Raw genomic sequence first — 18,830 nt, 5'->3', positions numbered from 1 at the left:
GCTGCCCTTGTCCTTCTAGATGGTGGAGGTCTCAGGTTTGGAACGAACTGTCTAAGGAGCCTTAGTGAATTGCTGCAGTGCATCTTGTAGATGGTACACACTCCTGCTACTGTGTGCCAGTGGCGGAGAGAGTGAATATTGTGGATGGGGTGCCAATCAAATGGGCTGCTTTGGCCTGGATGGCATCGAGTTTCTTGAGTGTTGTAGGAGCTGCACTCATCCAGGCAAGTGGAGAGTATTCCATCATATTCCTGACTTGTGCTTTGTACATAGTGGACAGGCTTTGGGGAATCAGGAGATGAGCTACTCACCGCAGAATTCCAAACCTCTGGCCTGCTCTTGTAGCCACAGAATTTATATGGCTGGCCCAGTTCAGTGTCTGGTCAATGGTAACCCCCAGGTTGTTGACAGTGGGGGATTCAGCGATGGTAATGCCATTGAATGTCAAGGGGAGATGGTTGAAGAAGTTGGAGTGGTTTTCACCAATAACTTGCTGAATTATTTATTGACTATAGTTATATTATGCTGGTAAGATGTAGAGCAGGAGCTAGAGATGCTTTGGAGAAGCACTGGCAGATGATTGGATATAAGCCACCTATGTATTTTCTTGGGCAAAATGCTAGGTGATATGGGTGAGCCCGAAAGGGTGAAGGGAAGAAGGTATCTTTGATACAGAGAGGTTCATCCTCAGCCAATATACTTTTTAAAAGTATTCTTCAAGAGAGATTTGGGGAACGTCTAAGTGTCCTTTTCACCTCTGAAAGCTGGGTTCAACTCTTGCCAAGATAGATGCAATGATTAATTATCAGCACAGAGCACATTGCTATCCAATATTTTGTTCCAAATTTCTGATTCAGAGAGATCATAAAGTTGGCTGTTGTGGGAAATATAAATGACACACTACTACAGTACAGGATATTCATAAGGTTGTCTATCGACTGCTGGAATACAGGGAGCTTTACTCAGCATCACTGGCTCTTGCTAATTCAGTTCTGTGCATGCATGAGACCAAGAGGAAAAACATATATAATTTTCCAGCAGTAAATAAACTTCAGCTTCCTACATAGTTAGATAATTATAAATAGGAACTGGAGTAGGCCATTCGGCCCCTAGATCCTGCTCCGTCATTCAATTCACGGCTGAACATTTACATCAACTCTTCATTCCCGCCTTGCCCCATGTCCCTTGATTCACTTAGCATCTAAAAAGCTATTGAGCTAAGTCTTTAATATACTCAACCACTGAATATCCACACCGCTCATTGAGGCCTCCTCTCCTGGTTGCCACCACTAGCAGTGACGCAGCTGATGTGCCAGCTCTCTGATTTGGTCAGCAGCTCTTGGGTACAGCCCACCACCAGCAATATGCTGCTCTGAATGCCACTGCTGTCCCAATCTGTCCTCCCACCTTTAATGACCTATGCACATATACATCTAGGTCCCTCTGTTCCTACACCCCCTTTATTTTATACTGTCTCTCCATGTTCTTCCTACCAAAATGCATAACCTCATATTTCTCCGCATTGAACTTCATCTGCCACCTATCTGCCCACTCCACCAACTTGCCTATGTCCTTTTGATGTTCTACACTGTCCTCCTCAGAATTTATAATGCTTCCAAATTTTGTATCATCCGCAAATTTTTTAATTGGTCCGTGTACACAAAGGTCTCCTCTTGTGGGAACTAAGGTTCACTGATTAAAGAGGAGTTGCTCATTTATGACAGAGGTGAGGAGATCTCTCAGGGGTTTGAGTGTCTTTGGAACCCTCTTCCTCAAAAGGCAGTGGAAGCAGGAACTTTGAATATTTTTAAGGCAGAGCTGGATAAGTTCTTGATTAACAAGAGGATGAAAGGTTTTCGGGGGTAGGCAGAAATGTGGGGTTGAAATTTCATTCAGATGAACCATGATCTTATTGAATGGCAGGGCAGGCTCGAGGGGCTGAGTGGCCTACTCCTGCTCCTAATTCGTATATATGTTCATATGTTCACTCTAGGGTCAAGAATTCCAAAGGTATACAACCATTTAAGGGAGAAATTTCTCCTAATCTCAGTCCTAAGTAGCCAACCCCTTATTCTGAGACAATGACCCCCAGCCAGGCGAAACAGCCTCTCAACTTCCACCCTTGTCAATCTCTCTAAGAAATGTATTTTTCAATGAGATCACCTTTCATTCTTCTAAATTCTAGAGACCAAAGGCCCAATTTACTCATAGGACAACCATCTCATTCCAGAAGATTGCCATCATTCCCAGCAAGAAACTTCGCAACAAATCTAATGAACCTTTGTTGCACCCCCTCCAAGACAATTATGTCATTTCTTAGGTATGGAGGCCCAAACTGTACACACCATTCCAGGTGTGGTCTCACCAAAGCCCTATATAATTGCAGCAAGACATATACTGCAATCCCCTTGTAATAAAGGCCAATGTACCATTTGCCTTCCTAATTACTTCCTGTACCTGCATGTTAATTTTCTGTGTTTTGTCTATAAAAACATCCAAATCCTTCTGAATTTCAACATTTACCAGTATTTCCTAATGCTTTCCCCATTATCCAAGGTTGGGTGAGCACAATGCTGGGTTCAGTGCTCGGGCATTCGCTGGTTCATTCCTCAGGGCAATGCCTTGACCAATCAGTCAAGCTGTCTGGATAAATTTCAAATAATGCTTGGCAGTTAAGCACCAGTCACCATCAACTTGTGCATTCTCCATGGAAACATCTCTACCAATCAGAGTCCAATCAGCACTCTCTTCTCATACTGTATGAATTTGTTGATTTCCCTCATGTGGTATTTTTGCAATGTCCTTATGTGCGCAAGACGAAAAGCTTCGATGAAAAATATCTTCTTTCTTAGCAATACTCAAGAGTCAGTATCCTTCAGATGAAAAGTTAAGCCAAGGCCCTAACTGTTTACCCTGGTGCTTCAGGTAGATATTGAAGATCCCTTGCTACTATTCAAAGGGCACAGGTTTCTCCCAGTGCTCTGGCAAACACTACTCCCTCAAACAACATCAGCAAAAACAGGCAAACTAGCCATTCATCACGTCAAACCACAAATTGTGGTTGGCGGTACATTGCTGGTGTTTATTCACATAACTTCAAAGCAATTCACTGCATGCTTTGAGATGTGTTTGAGAGGTGATAAAGTGGAAGCCTTTCTCAGTTTAAAGGAAACGCCAGAACATTTTCAGAAGCAGGTAGTCGAGTTGATATTTGCGCAGCTTATATTCCTCATTATAAATCCAAAGCGCGACAACAGGCTGAGGAACTAGTGGATCTATAGACAATGAATGCAACATTTCAATGACTTTGCCTGAAGAAGTCTTACCTTGACTTCTGCTGTCACCTCCTGACAACGTGTGGGATTCTTAACTCCTTATCATTCTATTATTGACACAACAGAAACTTACTGATTGAAAAATCCTTTGGATCAAGTGTGCTTGAGCTTAGAGAGAGGCATCATCCTCTTGTGCTGCCTTGTTACGTGACAGCGAATGACATTTACACAAGTGAGGTAGATTCCACGAAATTGTTCATCGAAATGAACTGAGGTTCCAGTTTTTCAGGCGGATTGATTTCAAACATGTCACGGATTGCTAATAATTTTTCCATCTCCCTAATCTTTTGAATGTACCGAAAGATTTTATCATTTGTTCTATTGACGGGGAAGCAAGGAGGGGTAGGGGGAGGGGGAAAAAATTCCAGGGAGAGAAAGAATGAAAGGAAGAGACATTGAGGCATTGGTTCCTCACCTCAATGTCGTGATGTTTCAGTGGCAGTCGGATGAGGAAGTCAACCTGGAGACCAACTATTTAACTTTTATGCTAATGGCCTACCACTTTCATGGGCTCGGACTTTGCACCAGCCACAGAAGAAATAGCCTTGAAAAGTGGGCCTTAGAAATTACTGGCCAGTATTGCTTGAATGAAGGATCAGTAAAGGGGCTGACCCTTCAGACCCTGTCACACACTCGATTTAAATTTCTATATGCCAGGGAAGAGGAATCGGAGACACACTGTTTGCTGTTCGAGTCTTGCTGCATGCACAATGTGGGAGTGCTCAAAGGCTGATGTGGCATGCTTAAAGCCGATGCTGTGCCAGTTCCCCCATTGCTGACTTCTCTCACCTTGAGGTGCATGAATTAAACATAGCAACAGAAAACAGTGGTCGGGAGGATCTTCACCTGCATTCAAGATGCGACTGGTGCAAACTCACACATTTCCACAGAGATGATGAACAACAGTTATAAAGACAGCATAAATTCAAAACCAGACACCATCAATATCAGATAGTCACCAAGAAGTCAAATCAGGGATTAAGGAGAAACCTCTATACACAGAGAGTGTTAAGAAAGTGGAGTTCGCTACCACAGGGAATATCTGAGGTGAATAGTTTAGATTCATTTAAGGAGAAGTTCAATAGACACATGAGGGAGGAGATGACAGAGGGTTACGCTGATAGATTTAGATGAGGAACGGAAGGGAGGAGGCTCAAGTGGAGCCTAACTGTGGACGGGATGGGCCAAATGGCCTGTTTCCTTGCTGTATATTTTATGCAATTCAATGAATTCCCCAAATTTTCAATGTCATTGACTGCAAAAAAGAGGAAGTCAGAGTGCTGTACAGTCACATGGTCGATACCAACCGCAAAAGCCCCTATTCGATCATTGCACAATTCTCTGTGAACCACACAATAAGGTTGTATTTAGGAATTCGCATTACCCAGAATCAGCCCAATATCCCTTCGTCCTCACTCAGTTATTTATTGAATGTGATCTTTGACTGCTGCAGGTCGGTTGTTGTGGGACTTGGGCTACAGCCTGAAAGCATGGCCAGGACCATGGGAGCCAGCAGAACGCACACCAAGACGTACATTTGACAACATTCTGCATCTTGAATGAAATGGTCTCAAGCAGCAATGTCAGTGCCTTGATCTGAAGGAGCTATACTCCCAACTAATCCTTCCAACACATGCCAAAGGCAGGTGGTAAGAGAGGGAGAGATTCCTGGTCAACGATGTGATGGAAAGAAAGTTGGAGCCCCTCCCATCACTATCTGTAGCTCCAGGCCACAACATGCTTGTAAAAGTGCATGCTGTCACAGCAACTCAGACTCGTTGAGTGAACTGTAACACAACACCGCCACACTCCAAACTGAATGAGGGATGCACATCGCATGGCCATGGTGAGCAGTGGGCACCCGCTACCTGTCTCAACAGATAGTGAGGTTATCTTAAGATTAAGGCAGTCAAGACTGAGTGCCATCCATTTCTCCAATGCCAGAGTGAGAAGCATTCCAGATCAGTCCAACAGATGGTGGACACTCCTATAGACCCTACCTGGTTTCACTCATGTCTGCGTCCACGCTTACGAAAACTCTAACCCTTGACATGAAGAAACTGAAATCTCTTGCCTTCTCAAGGTGGGGGCAGAGTCACTACATCCAGATCACAGGACTTGAGGAGTGAAGGGGCTATAAGACCAGCGCATGATAAAAAACAAGAGAAAAATGAGAACATGGAAAATCGGGGGTGGTGGGGTGGGGGGGAATAAGGTCAGGTCCACAGTGAATTACTTCAAATACCAAAATTTGTCAGATTAATAATGGATAACTAAAGTTCTGCTGTAATTAGTTCATTGGGGACAGTTTTTTTAAATCTGTAAAAATAAACCATTCTTCCTGCAGTGTCAAAAAAATAAGAAAAGAAACAACCTATTCCTTACCTGGGAGTACACATTGCATCCAATAGATTGAGGCTGGCAAAGCTGAGAGATTGGAATGTTTCACTATTTTTATCACTGATAGAAAAATGATTTCCTCTGTCGGGGGAATCCAGAACAAGGGAGCAGAAGCTTAAAACCAGAGCTAGGCCATGCAGCAGTGTAATTATGATACACTTTTTCCACACAAAGGAGTTGTGGAAATCTGGAGCTTGTTGAATAAAGATTTGCTTTCATATGGGTAGGTAGTTAATTACCCATTGCCAACAAAGGGCCATAGGCGTCTGTTACAAAAGTATAATAGTTTTCAGAATATTGTTCTGGTTTATTGTAAAGTAGGTTTATGGGGGTGAGTACAATTGGTTCTGTCTGTGTGATTTAATTACATTTGGAGTCAAGTAGATTGCAAGCCTAAAATCATCAAAAGAAGCTAGGTGTAGAAATGTGCTTGACATGCTAATGAGTAAACATGGATACTGGCTTAGCATGTAAGGTTGAAGGGAATTTGCATTTTTAGATAAATGAAGGGATTGTTTGGATTTCAAAGGGGTGTTAGTCTGTTTAAAACTAGCTAGATAAGTAAGGCTAAGGAGTGTGTTTATTTTTCCCCAAAGGTTACTGACAAAATTGGCAGCATGGAAGTTTTTATATTATGAGAAAGGTACAATTTCAAAGGCATATGGAACAATAGAATTGACATATTAAAGAGAGAGAAACATATATAAAGGAGAATGAAAGGCTATGTGAGGAGACGGTCATGTAAGATCTAATAGGAGCACGTGAAACAGCCTTCGAGAATCCTCCAACCATTTGTGCATAAGCCTGCTGTATAAAATAACTGAAGTTGGGGAAAAGCCATACTGTGTTAACTTGCTGGTTTTGTTTTAAATCTAAAATCTATTTTGAACTGTTGCCTTAAAGGGGGTGTATAACTGGGAGTCAGGTTAATTAGGAGTTTTAGGAATTGTTATAGTAGTAAGTAATTTGTAGACTTATGTATGTGTTTGAAACCTTTTATTTTGTTAATAAATATTCTAATTTAATTTTTAAAATCTCTAAAGGTCTTGGTGGACTCATTGCTTCTGAATTCAGCGCACACATCTGATAATAAATACAAATTGCAAAACCATTGAGATAGTGTGACCATGTTTCCCTTGTGGATTTGGTTCACCTGGTTGCCACGTCATAACACGTCTCTCTCCATTAGAGACAGAGGCAATTGGTTTCATAGATTGAGGGACACTACTCCACATCAAACATGAGGCAGTTAAGGAGGCAGATCCCATCTCACCTGGAACTGGAATTGAACCCAGGCTGTCAGTGCTATTCTGAACCACACATTAGCCGTTGAAGTGAGGTAACTGATTAGGATGGACATGTATTAATAGCTTTAGAATGAACAAATGTAGTTATTAGAACTCTTTCTAAGCATGATGGGAAATGTAGTCAATATATAGGCATGATGAATATGGTACTGTGGGAACCCAACTAACAATTATGTCATAAAACTTAATGACCTTCACAGGATGGGTAAACAAATGTTAGGACGATAAGAGCACATACTGGGAGCCATTAGAACCAAGGCATTTCCCAGCTTCCCAGTGAGATAAGACATATCTGCAGCCTGAGTAATTCTGTTCATTGGGTGTGTAACTTGAGGTTGTACTAGGCAGTATAGTGAAATGTGATAACTCTAAGATGTAAATATGCTATGCAGCCCTTGTATCAGGGGGACACACTGTAGAACCAGGCTGTGTCTTCCCAGCATGTGCTTGAATAAAACCTTTGCTTACTGGAAACGCACAGCCTTGAGTGGTCTCATCTTAACACCACAACACCATCTAGCCAACTGTAATAACCAGCCCCCTTGCATTTAATGTAGCACTTTTAAAGTAGTAAAATGTTCCAAAGTCCTTCACAGGTCAGTTATCAGTCAAAGTTTGACACCAAGTACAGGACTCACCAAATGCTTAGGTTTTGATGTAGGTTTTAAAGAGTGTCTCAAAGGAGGAGAGAGAGGTGGAGAGGTTTAAGGAGGGAATCCAAAGCTTAGGGCCTTGGCAAATGAAAGCATAACCATCAAAGGAGCAGCGATGGAAATCTGCAATGCACAAGTGGCCAGAATTGGAAAACACTGAATTCTCAGAGGGTTGTAGGACTGGGAGAGGTTGCAGAGATAAGGAGGGGCGAGACCACGAAAGGCTTTGAACACGAGGATGAGAATGTTAAGTTTGAGGCATTGCCAAAGTGGGAGGCAAAGTAGGCCAGTGAGCACAGGGGTAATGGCTGAAGGAAACTTGGTGTGAGTTAGGATATGGGCAGAATGGTTTTGGACAAACTGAAGTTTATGAGGTGGAAGATGGGAGACTGTCAAGAGATCATTACAGTGCTTGAGTCTGGAGGTAACAAAGGCATGGCTGAGGATTCCAGCAGTGGATGAGCTTGAGGCAGGTGTGACGACTGTGATCATATTATGGAGATAAAAGAAGGCAGTCTTGGCTGTGCAGAGAATAAGGGGCTGGAAGATTAGCTCAGCATCAAATAGGGCCCTTTCCCCAAAAACGGCTGCATACACTGGATCAATTGAAATTTTTAAGACTGAAGTTGATTGATTTTTAATAGGTAAGGGTAGTAAGAGATATAGATCAAAAGCAGGTAAATGGAGATGAGATATGAATCAACCATGATCCAATGGAATAGCAGAATAAGCTTGAGGGTTGAATGAATGGCCTATGTCTGTCTCCATGGTCCTATTGTTGACATCAAACACTCCGAGGATAAGTTCAGACCAGGCCAGATGCAGAATGAAGATCTCTTCACTTTGTCTCTCACAGCATGCCTTAACTGGATTTTCAGATAAGCACTTGACATGCATTTCAGGTACATCACTGCTGATGGTGGATCCAATTAAAAAGAAAGAGGTACGTTCACTGTCAACAAATTAAATTTGTTTCAAGGACTACAGGGAGTGAGATACCAATCACGGTCAGCCCACAATCAATTTGACAACTACTGTAGAGTTCAGTTTTGAGCGATGTGGAATTACACTGCCAGGAAATGTGCTACTTTCTATAAATTACTGAACTTCATAATGGGACCAAATTCATCATCGAGCGACTCGATCGAAACAAAAGGAAGAAAATAATATTTGACAGAACCTAGATTTTACAATGAAAGGAATTAGACCCATGCAACTGATACGGGTGAAAAATGGCAATGGGGTTAACATTAAAAACACAATCAGATGGCAAATATTGAAGATTTTTAATGTCTTGTTTGCCGAACAACTGTGCGAGGAATGAAGTTAAATTGGGTGAGGCTGCACTCTGCAGTACAAAATCTCACTTGCTAGGAGCGCTGATCAGAGGCATGGAAGCCAGTATTCACACTACTCCCAATTTTCTGGCCATTCATTTTCAGGGTAGGTCATTGATAATTTGGCAGATCAGGTACTCTGTTCCCTGTGCTTGATTTTCCAATCAGTACTCCCATCAGGGGAGGGCTGCACATCAGATCCAGAATCTCACAAAATTCACCCCTCGGCACTTTACAAAGTACAGAATCTGTGGGATAAATCTCCCAGTTCTGGCAGTGGGCGCTGTGCCAGTCCATATGAAAACAGAACGTGGATACACCCGAGGCTTTGCAACGCCTCATGGACGCCCAGATTTGGGTTCCTAGGTCTGTCCTTAATTACCACGGTGGTCATGCCACATTACATAATGGAGAGTGCCTTCACTGTGAAATCAAGACTTTGTCTTCAAAAGGACTGTGCAGTTGTTAGCTTGATGAGGATAAGGTCAAGTAGGTTACTCTCTCATCTCGGCCACTTCACCATTTGATGCAGGCCCCATATGGTAGCTCTGTTCTTCGAGATTTGACCCGTTACTCCCGGTGATAGACATTGAACTCTCCCAACCAGAGCCCTTGTTTCTTTCAGTGCCTCCTCCAACATGGAGGAGTACAGATTCACCAGGCTTGTTTGGCCTCGTTCAAAATGAACCACAATCCATTCACGAGTGAACTGAGGCAACCCGCACTGGCAGGCTACACCACCACAGGGTTTATTCTTGATGGCCTAATATTGGGCCATCGTCCATACATTTCAACAGGAACCTGGGCTGATGTCCCCCTCCCTAGCCATGGAGCACTGAATCCAATTATTCCAGCCTTACTCCCAGCCTCGTTGAGATCTTCTGGTCAGTAAGGTTCAAGCCTGGTAAAGTCCTAGACTTCAATGTCCCACTTCATAATTTTAAAGCATTACTTTGGGAGCTAAGGAAACATGAAGCCACCACAGGACATGACAAAACCTGACTGATCCATGACTGCCTCTTGTTTCAAGATACATCAGGTCATGAAAAGACAGACGGAAACCTTTTTTGTGTGTGTGTGTGTATGTGTGTGTGTGTGTGTTTTTTTCAAGTTTGCTGAACCTATCTCAAGATATTTTGAAGTTTGGAATTTAAAAGCAGAAGCAGTAAAAATTGACAGGTTAATGAATTCTAAAACAAAAACAGAATTACCTGGAAAAACTCAGCAGGTCTGGCAGCATCGGCGGAGAAGAAAAGAGTTGATGTTTCGAGTCCTCATGACCCTTCGACAGAACTTGAGTGAATGAATTCTAATGAATTCTAACGCTCAAATGGAGCAAATTTTCTGAGACTCACCAAATCTCCTGCCAGGAGCAGCAGTAATTTAAAAAATCAGTCAGAGCTGAAAAGAGGGTCAGGACACCCAGGTGAAGAGCCCATACATTCATCCCCAAAATACAAGCAATTTAGCTGATATTCAGACTAGAGGTGCATCAGGAAATGAATAGTTGCACAGGGCTAGAAAACCCCATTCATCATCAAAGCTGGATGAAGTTATCTACCAGTCTTAATTCATTCAGCAACAAAGCCTCTCAAGTAATTACCATTGACTTGATCCCTTCATCTCCTGTTGACCTTCCACACACCTCTGTAGCTCTTCCCTATTCACTAACCATTTCCTGTCTTTAACCAGCAGCATCATTCATTTACTGTCATTTACGTATAGAATAAAACACCTCCAAGCTCTTCAAAAGGGTGCAATCAAAATAGGTGCGTCAAGCAACACACTGACAGACAAAGGGCTTGTTCACAGAGGATGGGCTTCAGAGGGTCTTAAAGAAAAAGAGGGAAGGAGAAGACAAGGATGAATTCCAACCGTGGGCACAGCTGTCAATGATGGTATGGAGCGAGCGGGGAGGAGGTGCACAAGAGGAAGGCAGGAGTCAGAGCAATGGAGAGTTCAGCGGGTTGTGGTGAAGGGGTTTAGCGCTGCTGGAGGTTACAGAACAATAGCAGGACTTAAACATAAAGATGGGAATTTCAAATGAGGCATTGGGGACCAGGAACCAATATGATCCAGCAAGGGCAGAGGTGATGGGGAAGCAGGGTTTTGCATGCAATATGATCTGGGCAGCAGTACTGGATGAGTTGACATTTATAGAGGGCAGGGCATAGAGGATAAGTCAGGAGGGCATTGGGGTAATCCAGTCTAGAGGTGATAAAGGAATGGGTGAGGGTTCCCAGTAACAGTTGGGCTGACATATTTTACCTGCAACTTCCAATTAAAGGCTGCCAAATTGGTTGAGTTCATGAAAAGGTGTTGCTCACATAGTTGGGAGGGGCGCCAAGGTTAAAGTCTTTATTCAGATTGCAAAAAGCAGGGGTGGGGACAGGGGAGGAGAATTATAATCCTTCTCAAGACACGGGAGCAACATTTTAAAGGAGAACAATGTAGCAAGCAATGAAATATAACCTAAGAAGTACCACAAGATTCTGTCTACTTCACATCATGGTCACAGAAATGTTGCAGCACAGAAGGAGTCCATTCAACTTGGTTTGTCTGCGCCGGCTGACCTTGTTTCAAACCTTATTTTAAAACTGAATATGAGGCTCTCCAAGTGTAGGCCGGGATTTCCCGGCCCCGTTATGGTGGGACCCACAGCAGGGGACGTGGTGGCCCAGCCAAAACTCCATTGGCTTTCGGCGGGACTGGGCGATCCCGACAGTGGGAGGGGCCGGATAACCTCCCCATTAGAGTATCTCCACCTCTTCAAATAATTTTGCAAAAACAATTGAGCAAAGATAGGACAGAGGCTATGCCATTTTACAACACAAAGGGTCTTCGTGCCTCATAGCCTATAACATCAGGGTGTTTGATGGTCAATTTACAGTGACTGAATAACACGGTATCTGAGATTTTCACTGGTGCTTTGGGATTTGAATTCTGCAAGTTAATGGTTTAATCAAAATTATTTTTCCATCTGCAAACGCTTGATAGGCCCATTAACATCTAGCTGCTTTGTTGTTTTAATAGATGCTTACAGTTCTGTTGTATGGTGAGACAGAGAGCATGCTGGTTTATAATGATAATGTTGTTATGTCATTTAATGCATAATGCATTATTGGAACCAATAATTCAGGGCGATTGAAGAAGTCAAGTTTTATTTAGATGGCGAGGGGTACAGAGATTTGTCCGAGTGTATTGTGAGATTGACTGTTCGTTATCCTACACAAATTGTAAATGAGAGACCTTCACCTTATATATTCCTTTATCTATGCGATTTATTCAATCCCTAACCATCTTTAAAGCTGAGAGTACACAGTAAGATTGAGTGCAAGGTCGGAACATAGGGCAACACTCCCCCCCCCCACCGTTTGGGGGGGTGGGTGGGGTAGACGTGCAGGTGCGGGTGTGGGTGCGGGTGCGGGTGGGGTGGGTTCCCGATCGGCGCCCCCACTTGGGGGCGCACTGCCATTTTACATGGGTGGGCCAATTAAGACCCATCCAGCTATGCGCTCCCTGTGCGGGCGAGGGGTGGGGGGATAGATTCCCTGAGCCGGGGGTGTGATCTTTCACACATGCATGCGAAGGAGTGCACAGATCTCCCTGAGGCAAAGTGCTGCCTCGAGGAGATCGGCTCAGGTTTGAAACGTTGAGTAAAGATTAGAAAAAAATTCCTGACGTCCCCTCATGTGTCACTGTCACATGAGCTGGGACATGTCAATTTCTTTTATTTACACATTTAACACAAATTTTAATCCCCTCATGAAACCTCATCCCGCCCGTGGATCATGTTTTTTCCGAAGCCCACCTGGGGCTCCCGGCCTGCCCGACAACCTTAAGGTTGGACAAGCAGGTCCATCGATTGATTCAATTACTTTATTAATGGCCTTAAGTGGCCGTTGACAGGTCAGCAGGCGCAAAGCTGAGTTGGCTACGCGCCCGCCGACCTGAAAACGTAAATGATGCCGGGACACCTGCCCGACTTCAACCCGCGTCATTTTACACGTCGGTGAGCAGAGGATGCAGCCCATAGCAACAGGAGGCCATTTAGCCTCTCAAGCCTGTTCCACCATTCAATGAGATTATGATTGATCAGTGACCTATCTCCAATACCCACCTTCCAGTACAGCTACAACACTGGCATCCACGCGGTGTCTGCTGGCACCATCGAGGCATTCCTTGCCCAGTGGGCACTGCGGGGTCTGGGGTGCTTTATTGACCCCCTTAATCACATTGTGGTTTGATGTTTGAAAGTTTTCTTTAAGCTTTGTCTTTGGCTAACCTAACTGAGGGGCTGTGTCTATTTTATCCCTCATTTTGCTGATTTAGTTTCTAGGTTGGCTTTAAAAGAGCTACAACACTGGCGTCCACCCTGCAAAATACATCTGACAATGAGATTTCTTCTGATTGTTTTCAAAGTTCATATTATTTGCTTTCAATTTGGGGTGGGGGGGCTTTTAATTGAAATGAAATTGGCATTCTGCCTCTAATGCCAGTTAGAAATCTAACTATTCTAATTGCTATTGTGGCAAAACACAGGTTGTTAGAAGCTTCCTGTCTCCTTACAGGAGTCAACTATTTTAGTTTAGAAATTTAAAAAATGGATGAGCAAAAATGCTTCCTGGCTGCTTGTTTCTCAGCAGTTAAATTTATTACATTTGCTAACTTAACAAAGGTAATCAGGTTTATAATTTGATTTTCTGTGATTGAAGATTCAGCTAAAATTTTCCTTTAATTTAAAATAAATGCAGGATAAGAAAATAAACTGTGTCTCTCAGCTTAATATATGTTCAGAAATTTATAGCAAACAAGAATGTAATCAGCAGTTTCTCGTTAAATACCTTCATCACTGTATCCGTCTGCAAACAAAGTCACAACCATAGGTAAAACAATTAAGACCACGCTGAAGTTCTGGAGAGTGAACAAAGCCTTCAATTAAATACTTTGAATAAAAACATTAACTGAAACAAGACAATTCAAGGTCACATTTCGTCATGTCATTTGGAAAGGAGTAACTTTTGCTGAAATCCATATTTCGTACGAGATCCTTTTTTTTTTACTGAAAAACAGACAATTTTTCCTCAAGTTTGAACAATGGTGGGAAAAGATGCCATTGGCAGCACTGCCTCCCGTCCCTCCTGTAGGCTGAGTTGGCGCTCAACACCACCGACACCTCCAGCCAAGCTGGGTTGGTGCTTGTCTGATCTCCGCCGGTCATCCCAAGGGTAAGGAAGGTCACGGCGAGCCTCGACAGCGCCCAGAGGGTGACCCAGCGAGGCGCCGCTAAACCTGGGGGCTGCGCTCTTTCAGTTTTTTAGGGGCCATCTCTCAGTCCTGGGCTGCAGGCGTTGAAGGATCTGTGCGCGGCTGCAGTTTAAACAGGGAGCCGGGAGCCGAGGATCCGCTGAGGTCATGATGGAGTGGGCGAATCACAGGCTGCCCGCCGGTGAAGTGAATATTTAACGAGGTGAGAGGTGGACACTTGGGGGTGAAAACGTGACACAGAGGTCAGTGAGGAGAAAGCTGCTTTTCCCTTCTGCCACTGCATTTAGCCCAGGGAGGGGGAATAATCCCGCCCTTAGTTACCGTTGGAATTCCCAATAAGGCATTACTAAAATGTAATAAGTGTATTTTTAACATCAGAATTCTCTGGCGATGTTTACATAGCAGGTTGCAAGCGATGCCAGGTTGTTAATAAGATACAGACAAGTGTTTGGAGAATGCAGATGAGATGCTATTTTCAATCTCAAATCACTCGAACTGTACCTGCCGGGAGGAACACTATTTAATTACAAACGCAGAGCGTCTCCTGGTCCCAAGAATTTTAATTCACATGTCGGGAGTTACCAGCTGCAAATTGGTGTGAAATTTGTTTTTAAAATCTAAAACTCGAGCTTTGTTCCCAGCCCATGTTGGGAAATACAGTAATACCTCCGAGTCACACTTGGAAACTGAAGCGCTCGTTTTTATTCACCAGTTGGGAAGTTAAGTTGCATTTATAAAGCACCTCCTGTCCTAATGTGTTTTTGAGGTTTTTGCTGGGACAATGAGCTTCAAAACGGTACCGCTGGCCTCGAATTAGCTTTGCACGCTGATTGACATCATGATCTGTGTACTTTCAGCAGTGGTTCATGGTCGCTAGGCACAGGATAACGCCCTCACCAGTATGGCATCCGACACGACTCATCCCAAAGTGCGCACAGCACAGATGCCATTTTGGAGATCTAAAGGCAGTGATGGCACCCAAAGAGCAGGTGCAAAAACCCCAATTTTGTGCCGAGGATGTTTGAGATAATCAGGCATCCTGCTTCTGTTCAAGTGTCCTGGTTATCGAAGTTTGTGTTAATTCATTGCTGAAGTCTTGAATGTGATCATGGCTGGAAATTAATATCTTATTTCTGTCCACTGCGGCAAACCCTAAACAGCAGCTTAATTAAAACAGACACTAGTGTGATCTCTGAAAGCACACACTGAAAGGGTAGACAGATGGAATATTCGAAAGGGGCAGGTGGGATTGAAAGATAAAGTTGAGGTATTCTCACAGCTCATTAACAAGCAAATCGGAGTTTAGTTTGAAGGGAAAAATGCCCATGACCAACTCAGTTAGGTGTTACGCGGTAGTGCATTCCCTTTGAAACAAAGATAGAAGTGTTATTCGTGCTCTGATGCACTCCAGTCTCAAATGAAACACTCTCATTATAAGAGAATACTACCAGAGGTGCATCTGGAAGAGTGCAGCCACCCACATAAACAACGTTTTCTCTTAAAAATAATGGGCAGAACAATTAGAGATAGGCTTTTTCGGAGAGCAATCAGGATTCCCTTGCAAACAAAGGGTAATGGATCTCTGGAGCTTGCTTTCTGAAAAGGTTATGACTGTTGAGTCAATTAAAATATTCAAGCTTGAGATGAAAAGGGTTTTTGTTGGATAAGGGTTTCAGTGCATAAGGGGAAGAGGTAGCAATGAAGACTTGAACTGTGCTCAGAGTCTGGTCCTATTGGAGCTGTAGAGTGGGAATGGGAGGCAGGGAGGGAAGAGAGTCCCTCTCTTGTGCTTGCTCCTGAACCAGGGAGGCGGGGAGGGCCTTTATAGGCCTGCCTGGGGCGCTGCATCCCCCACTCCAGCACCATCCCTGGCCTGCCACTGGGAAGCCACCTCCAGGCACCTAAGTTGGCCCCTCATCCCCTGCAGGAACCTGGAGGCCTCCTTTCATTGGCCTTAATTAGGCCCCGTAATGAGCAGTGATTGGCTGCCTACTGCATGCTGGTGGGTAGCCCTGCCACTGCTTCTCCAATCTACTTCCACAAAAATGGCCCGGAGGCAGGATAGAGTCAGGGAACTGGTGCACCGGTCAGCAGAGCTAACTTTATCTCCCACCCATCTCTGTTCCTGGTCCTGGCGTGGACTGGAAATTCAACTCTAAATACAGCATCAATAGCTACTTCGTAACCAGGATCAATTTTTATTTTGAGTCAGCTCTCATGGATGCACTTCTAAAGGACTAGACAGGGTAGATGCAGGAAGGATGTTCCTGATGGTGGGGGGAGTCCAGAACCAGGGGTCACAGTCTGAGGATACGGGGTAGACCATTTAGGTCTGAGGTGATGAGAAATTTCTTCACCCAGAGAGTGGTGAGCCTGTGGAATTCGTTACTACAGAAAGTAGTTGAGACCAAAACATTGTATGTTTTCAAGAAGGAGTTAGATATAGCTCTTAGGGCGAAAGGGATCAAAGGGTATGGGGAGAAAGCGGGAGCAGGCTATTGAGTTGGATGATCAGCCATGATCATAATGAATGGCGGAGCAGGCTCGAAGGGCCGAATGGCCTTCTCCTGCTCCTAGTTTCTATGTTTCTAAAGTCTCTGGATTACAGTTACTTACATGGAATAACACCATAAGGTCTCACCTTGAGGCCTTCCATATCCCTTCTAACCTTTCCCCAGCATATTCTCAGCTAGCTCCAGATGAGCAGCTCACTATCTTGTAAGTCTTGTCTTTCCTGCACACATGACTATCAATATCCCTCAGTTAAGAAGCCTCCGAAACCCATCTTTTTGTCATCTACATATTCTATCTTTGGCCAAGCTGTTTCTCTCTAAAAGATGCCAAAGATCTCATGGCACTATTTTGACGAACAGCAGGGGTGTTATCCCTGAGATCCTGGCCAATGTTTACCCCTCAATCAGCATCACAGAAACAGATTATCTGGTCGTTGTCATATTGCTGTTTGTGGGAAGGTGCTGTGCTCATATTAGCTGCCACAGTTCCTACATTACAACAGTGGGTACAGTAAAGAAAGTGCTCCATTAGCTGGAAAGCACTTTGAGATGTCCAGTGGTCATGAAAAGTGCTATATAAATGTACATCTTTCTGTTTTTTATTTCTTTTTTGCTGTCTTTTCTTCCAGGAGTTTGGTTCCTTCTTTGGCATTGGCAGATGCCTCAGATTCAAGTCTATATGCAGATCTCGTGAGTACCTTTACAGGCACTCTTTGACATTCTTGTGTTTTCTCGACACCCTTAATCTATTCGATATGCCTGCTGCCTTGGTTTGTCTCTACATCAGTTGCCATTTATCACAAACTTGTCCCAAGTTAACCTTCCAGCCAGATATTCTCATTGAAGGTTTCATTAAAACCTCAGTCAGAGGTCAAAATTGAAGACATCTTCAGCGTGAAGATACAGCTGGAACATATTCCCCAGGTTCGCTTTTCTATCCTGCTTCCTCCTTTTTCTACAGCTCTAGTAGGTCAGGACTCTCAAAAATCTTAACCTCATGAGGGAGCAGCAACATCAGGCCTGATCATACAGCCACAGTGCACTGTTTTCTATTCCTTTTTGCACTCATCATAATCTTCTTTCCTCTACTTTCACAGAGATGTTGGGAAAAATGCTTACTTGAAAGAACAAAAATCTTTGGTTTCTAGGATACCATATCCTGGTTAACTTTACAATCAATCTTTGCACTTAAATATAAGGAGGGAAAAGATAAAGGCTGAGGTCCTAACATGCTAAATCTGGTGATTCCTGGAGGAATCAGAGGAGGCAGGGGCATTGTGGTATTGCCATTGGACTAGTGTTGGAATCATATCTCTCAAGACTGAAGTTTTATTTCACAAAATGGAAGGGCCTGTGATGATCTGGTCCATCTGGACGCTAACCTGTTTTTTTTTTTAAAAAGGTCATAAGTTCACCTTGGAACTGTCAACAAGCAGGCCCCTTCCAAGAAACCGCCTGACCTCTATCGTACTTGGGAAGGAGTTATTTGTTTGCGTTGAACTGCAAAGCATTATGAAAAGCTGGGAGACAAAAGGCAATCAAGTGGGAGGGAGGGAAACATCTTAAATTGTGAACCTGCTTGTTTTGAAGACAGTTTTTGTCGGAGAACAAGCTGAGAAAGGAAGGCCTCCTTGACTGGCTCCCCCTCTCTACCTTGCCTAAAATTATGTGTGGCTATCAACCTGTAGCCAGAGAATCCTCTTCCGAGTGTAACTAGTCTGCATTTGGACCTGCAAAGCTGAGACCAGTGCTGAGAACTTCCAGGCATCCACTGGGACCAGTGGCCCACACCAGGTCGACAGCATCGAGACTGTGTGGGCTTTATCCTTTATTTTATAATGCCCATCCTTTGAAGCCCATCCCTGGAGAGAGACTCTATCTGTTTGTCCTTTGCTTGTCTGTGTGTGTGTGTCTGTGTGTGTGTCTGTGTGTGTGCACTGGGGGAATTCTTTAGGAAGAGATAGCTAGTTATACTTCTCGATTACAATTGTGTGTTAACCAGTACTTGCAACTTGTT

At 43.7% G+C, this 18,830-nt stretch overlaps 1 protein-coding gene across 1 annotated transcript in view; it reads right to left on the bottom strand.

Moving 5' to 3' along the window:
• nek11 (NIMA-related kinase 11) overlaps nt 1-18,830 on the bottom strand; it is a 362,055-nt gene that overhangs the window by 91,605 nt on the left and 251,620 nt on the right. Inside the window, exon 13 of the mRNA XM_041184028.1 lies at nt 7,501-7,524. Within this exon, the coding sequence (XP_041039962.1) occupies nt 7,501-7,524 (24 nt within the window). The remainder of the gene's footprint in view (nt 1-7,500; nt 7,525-18,830) is intronic.

This window comes from Carcharodon carcharias, chromosome 3 (genome assembly GCF_017639515.1).
Source record: "Carcharodon carcharias isolate sCarCar2 chromosome 3, sCarCar2.pri, whole genome shotgun sequence".
In the NCBI taxonomy this organism is placed as follows: Eukaryota; Metazoa; Chordata; class Chondrichthyes; order Lamniformes; family Lamnidae; genus Carcharodon; species Carcharodon carcharias.
The sequence above is the reverse complement of the archived record's forward strand: the minus strand, read 5'-3'. Positions and strand labels throughout refer to the sequence as shown.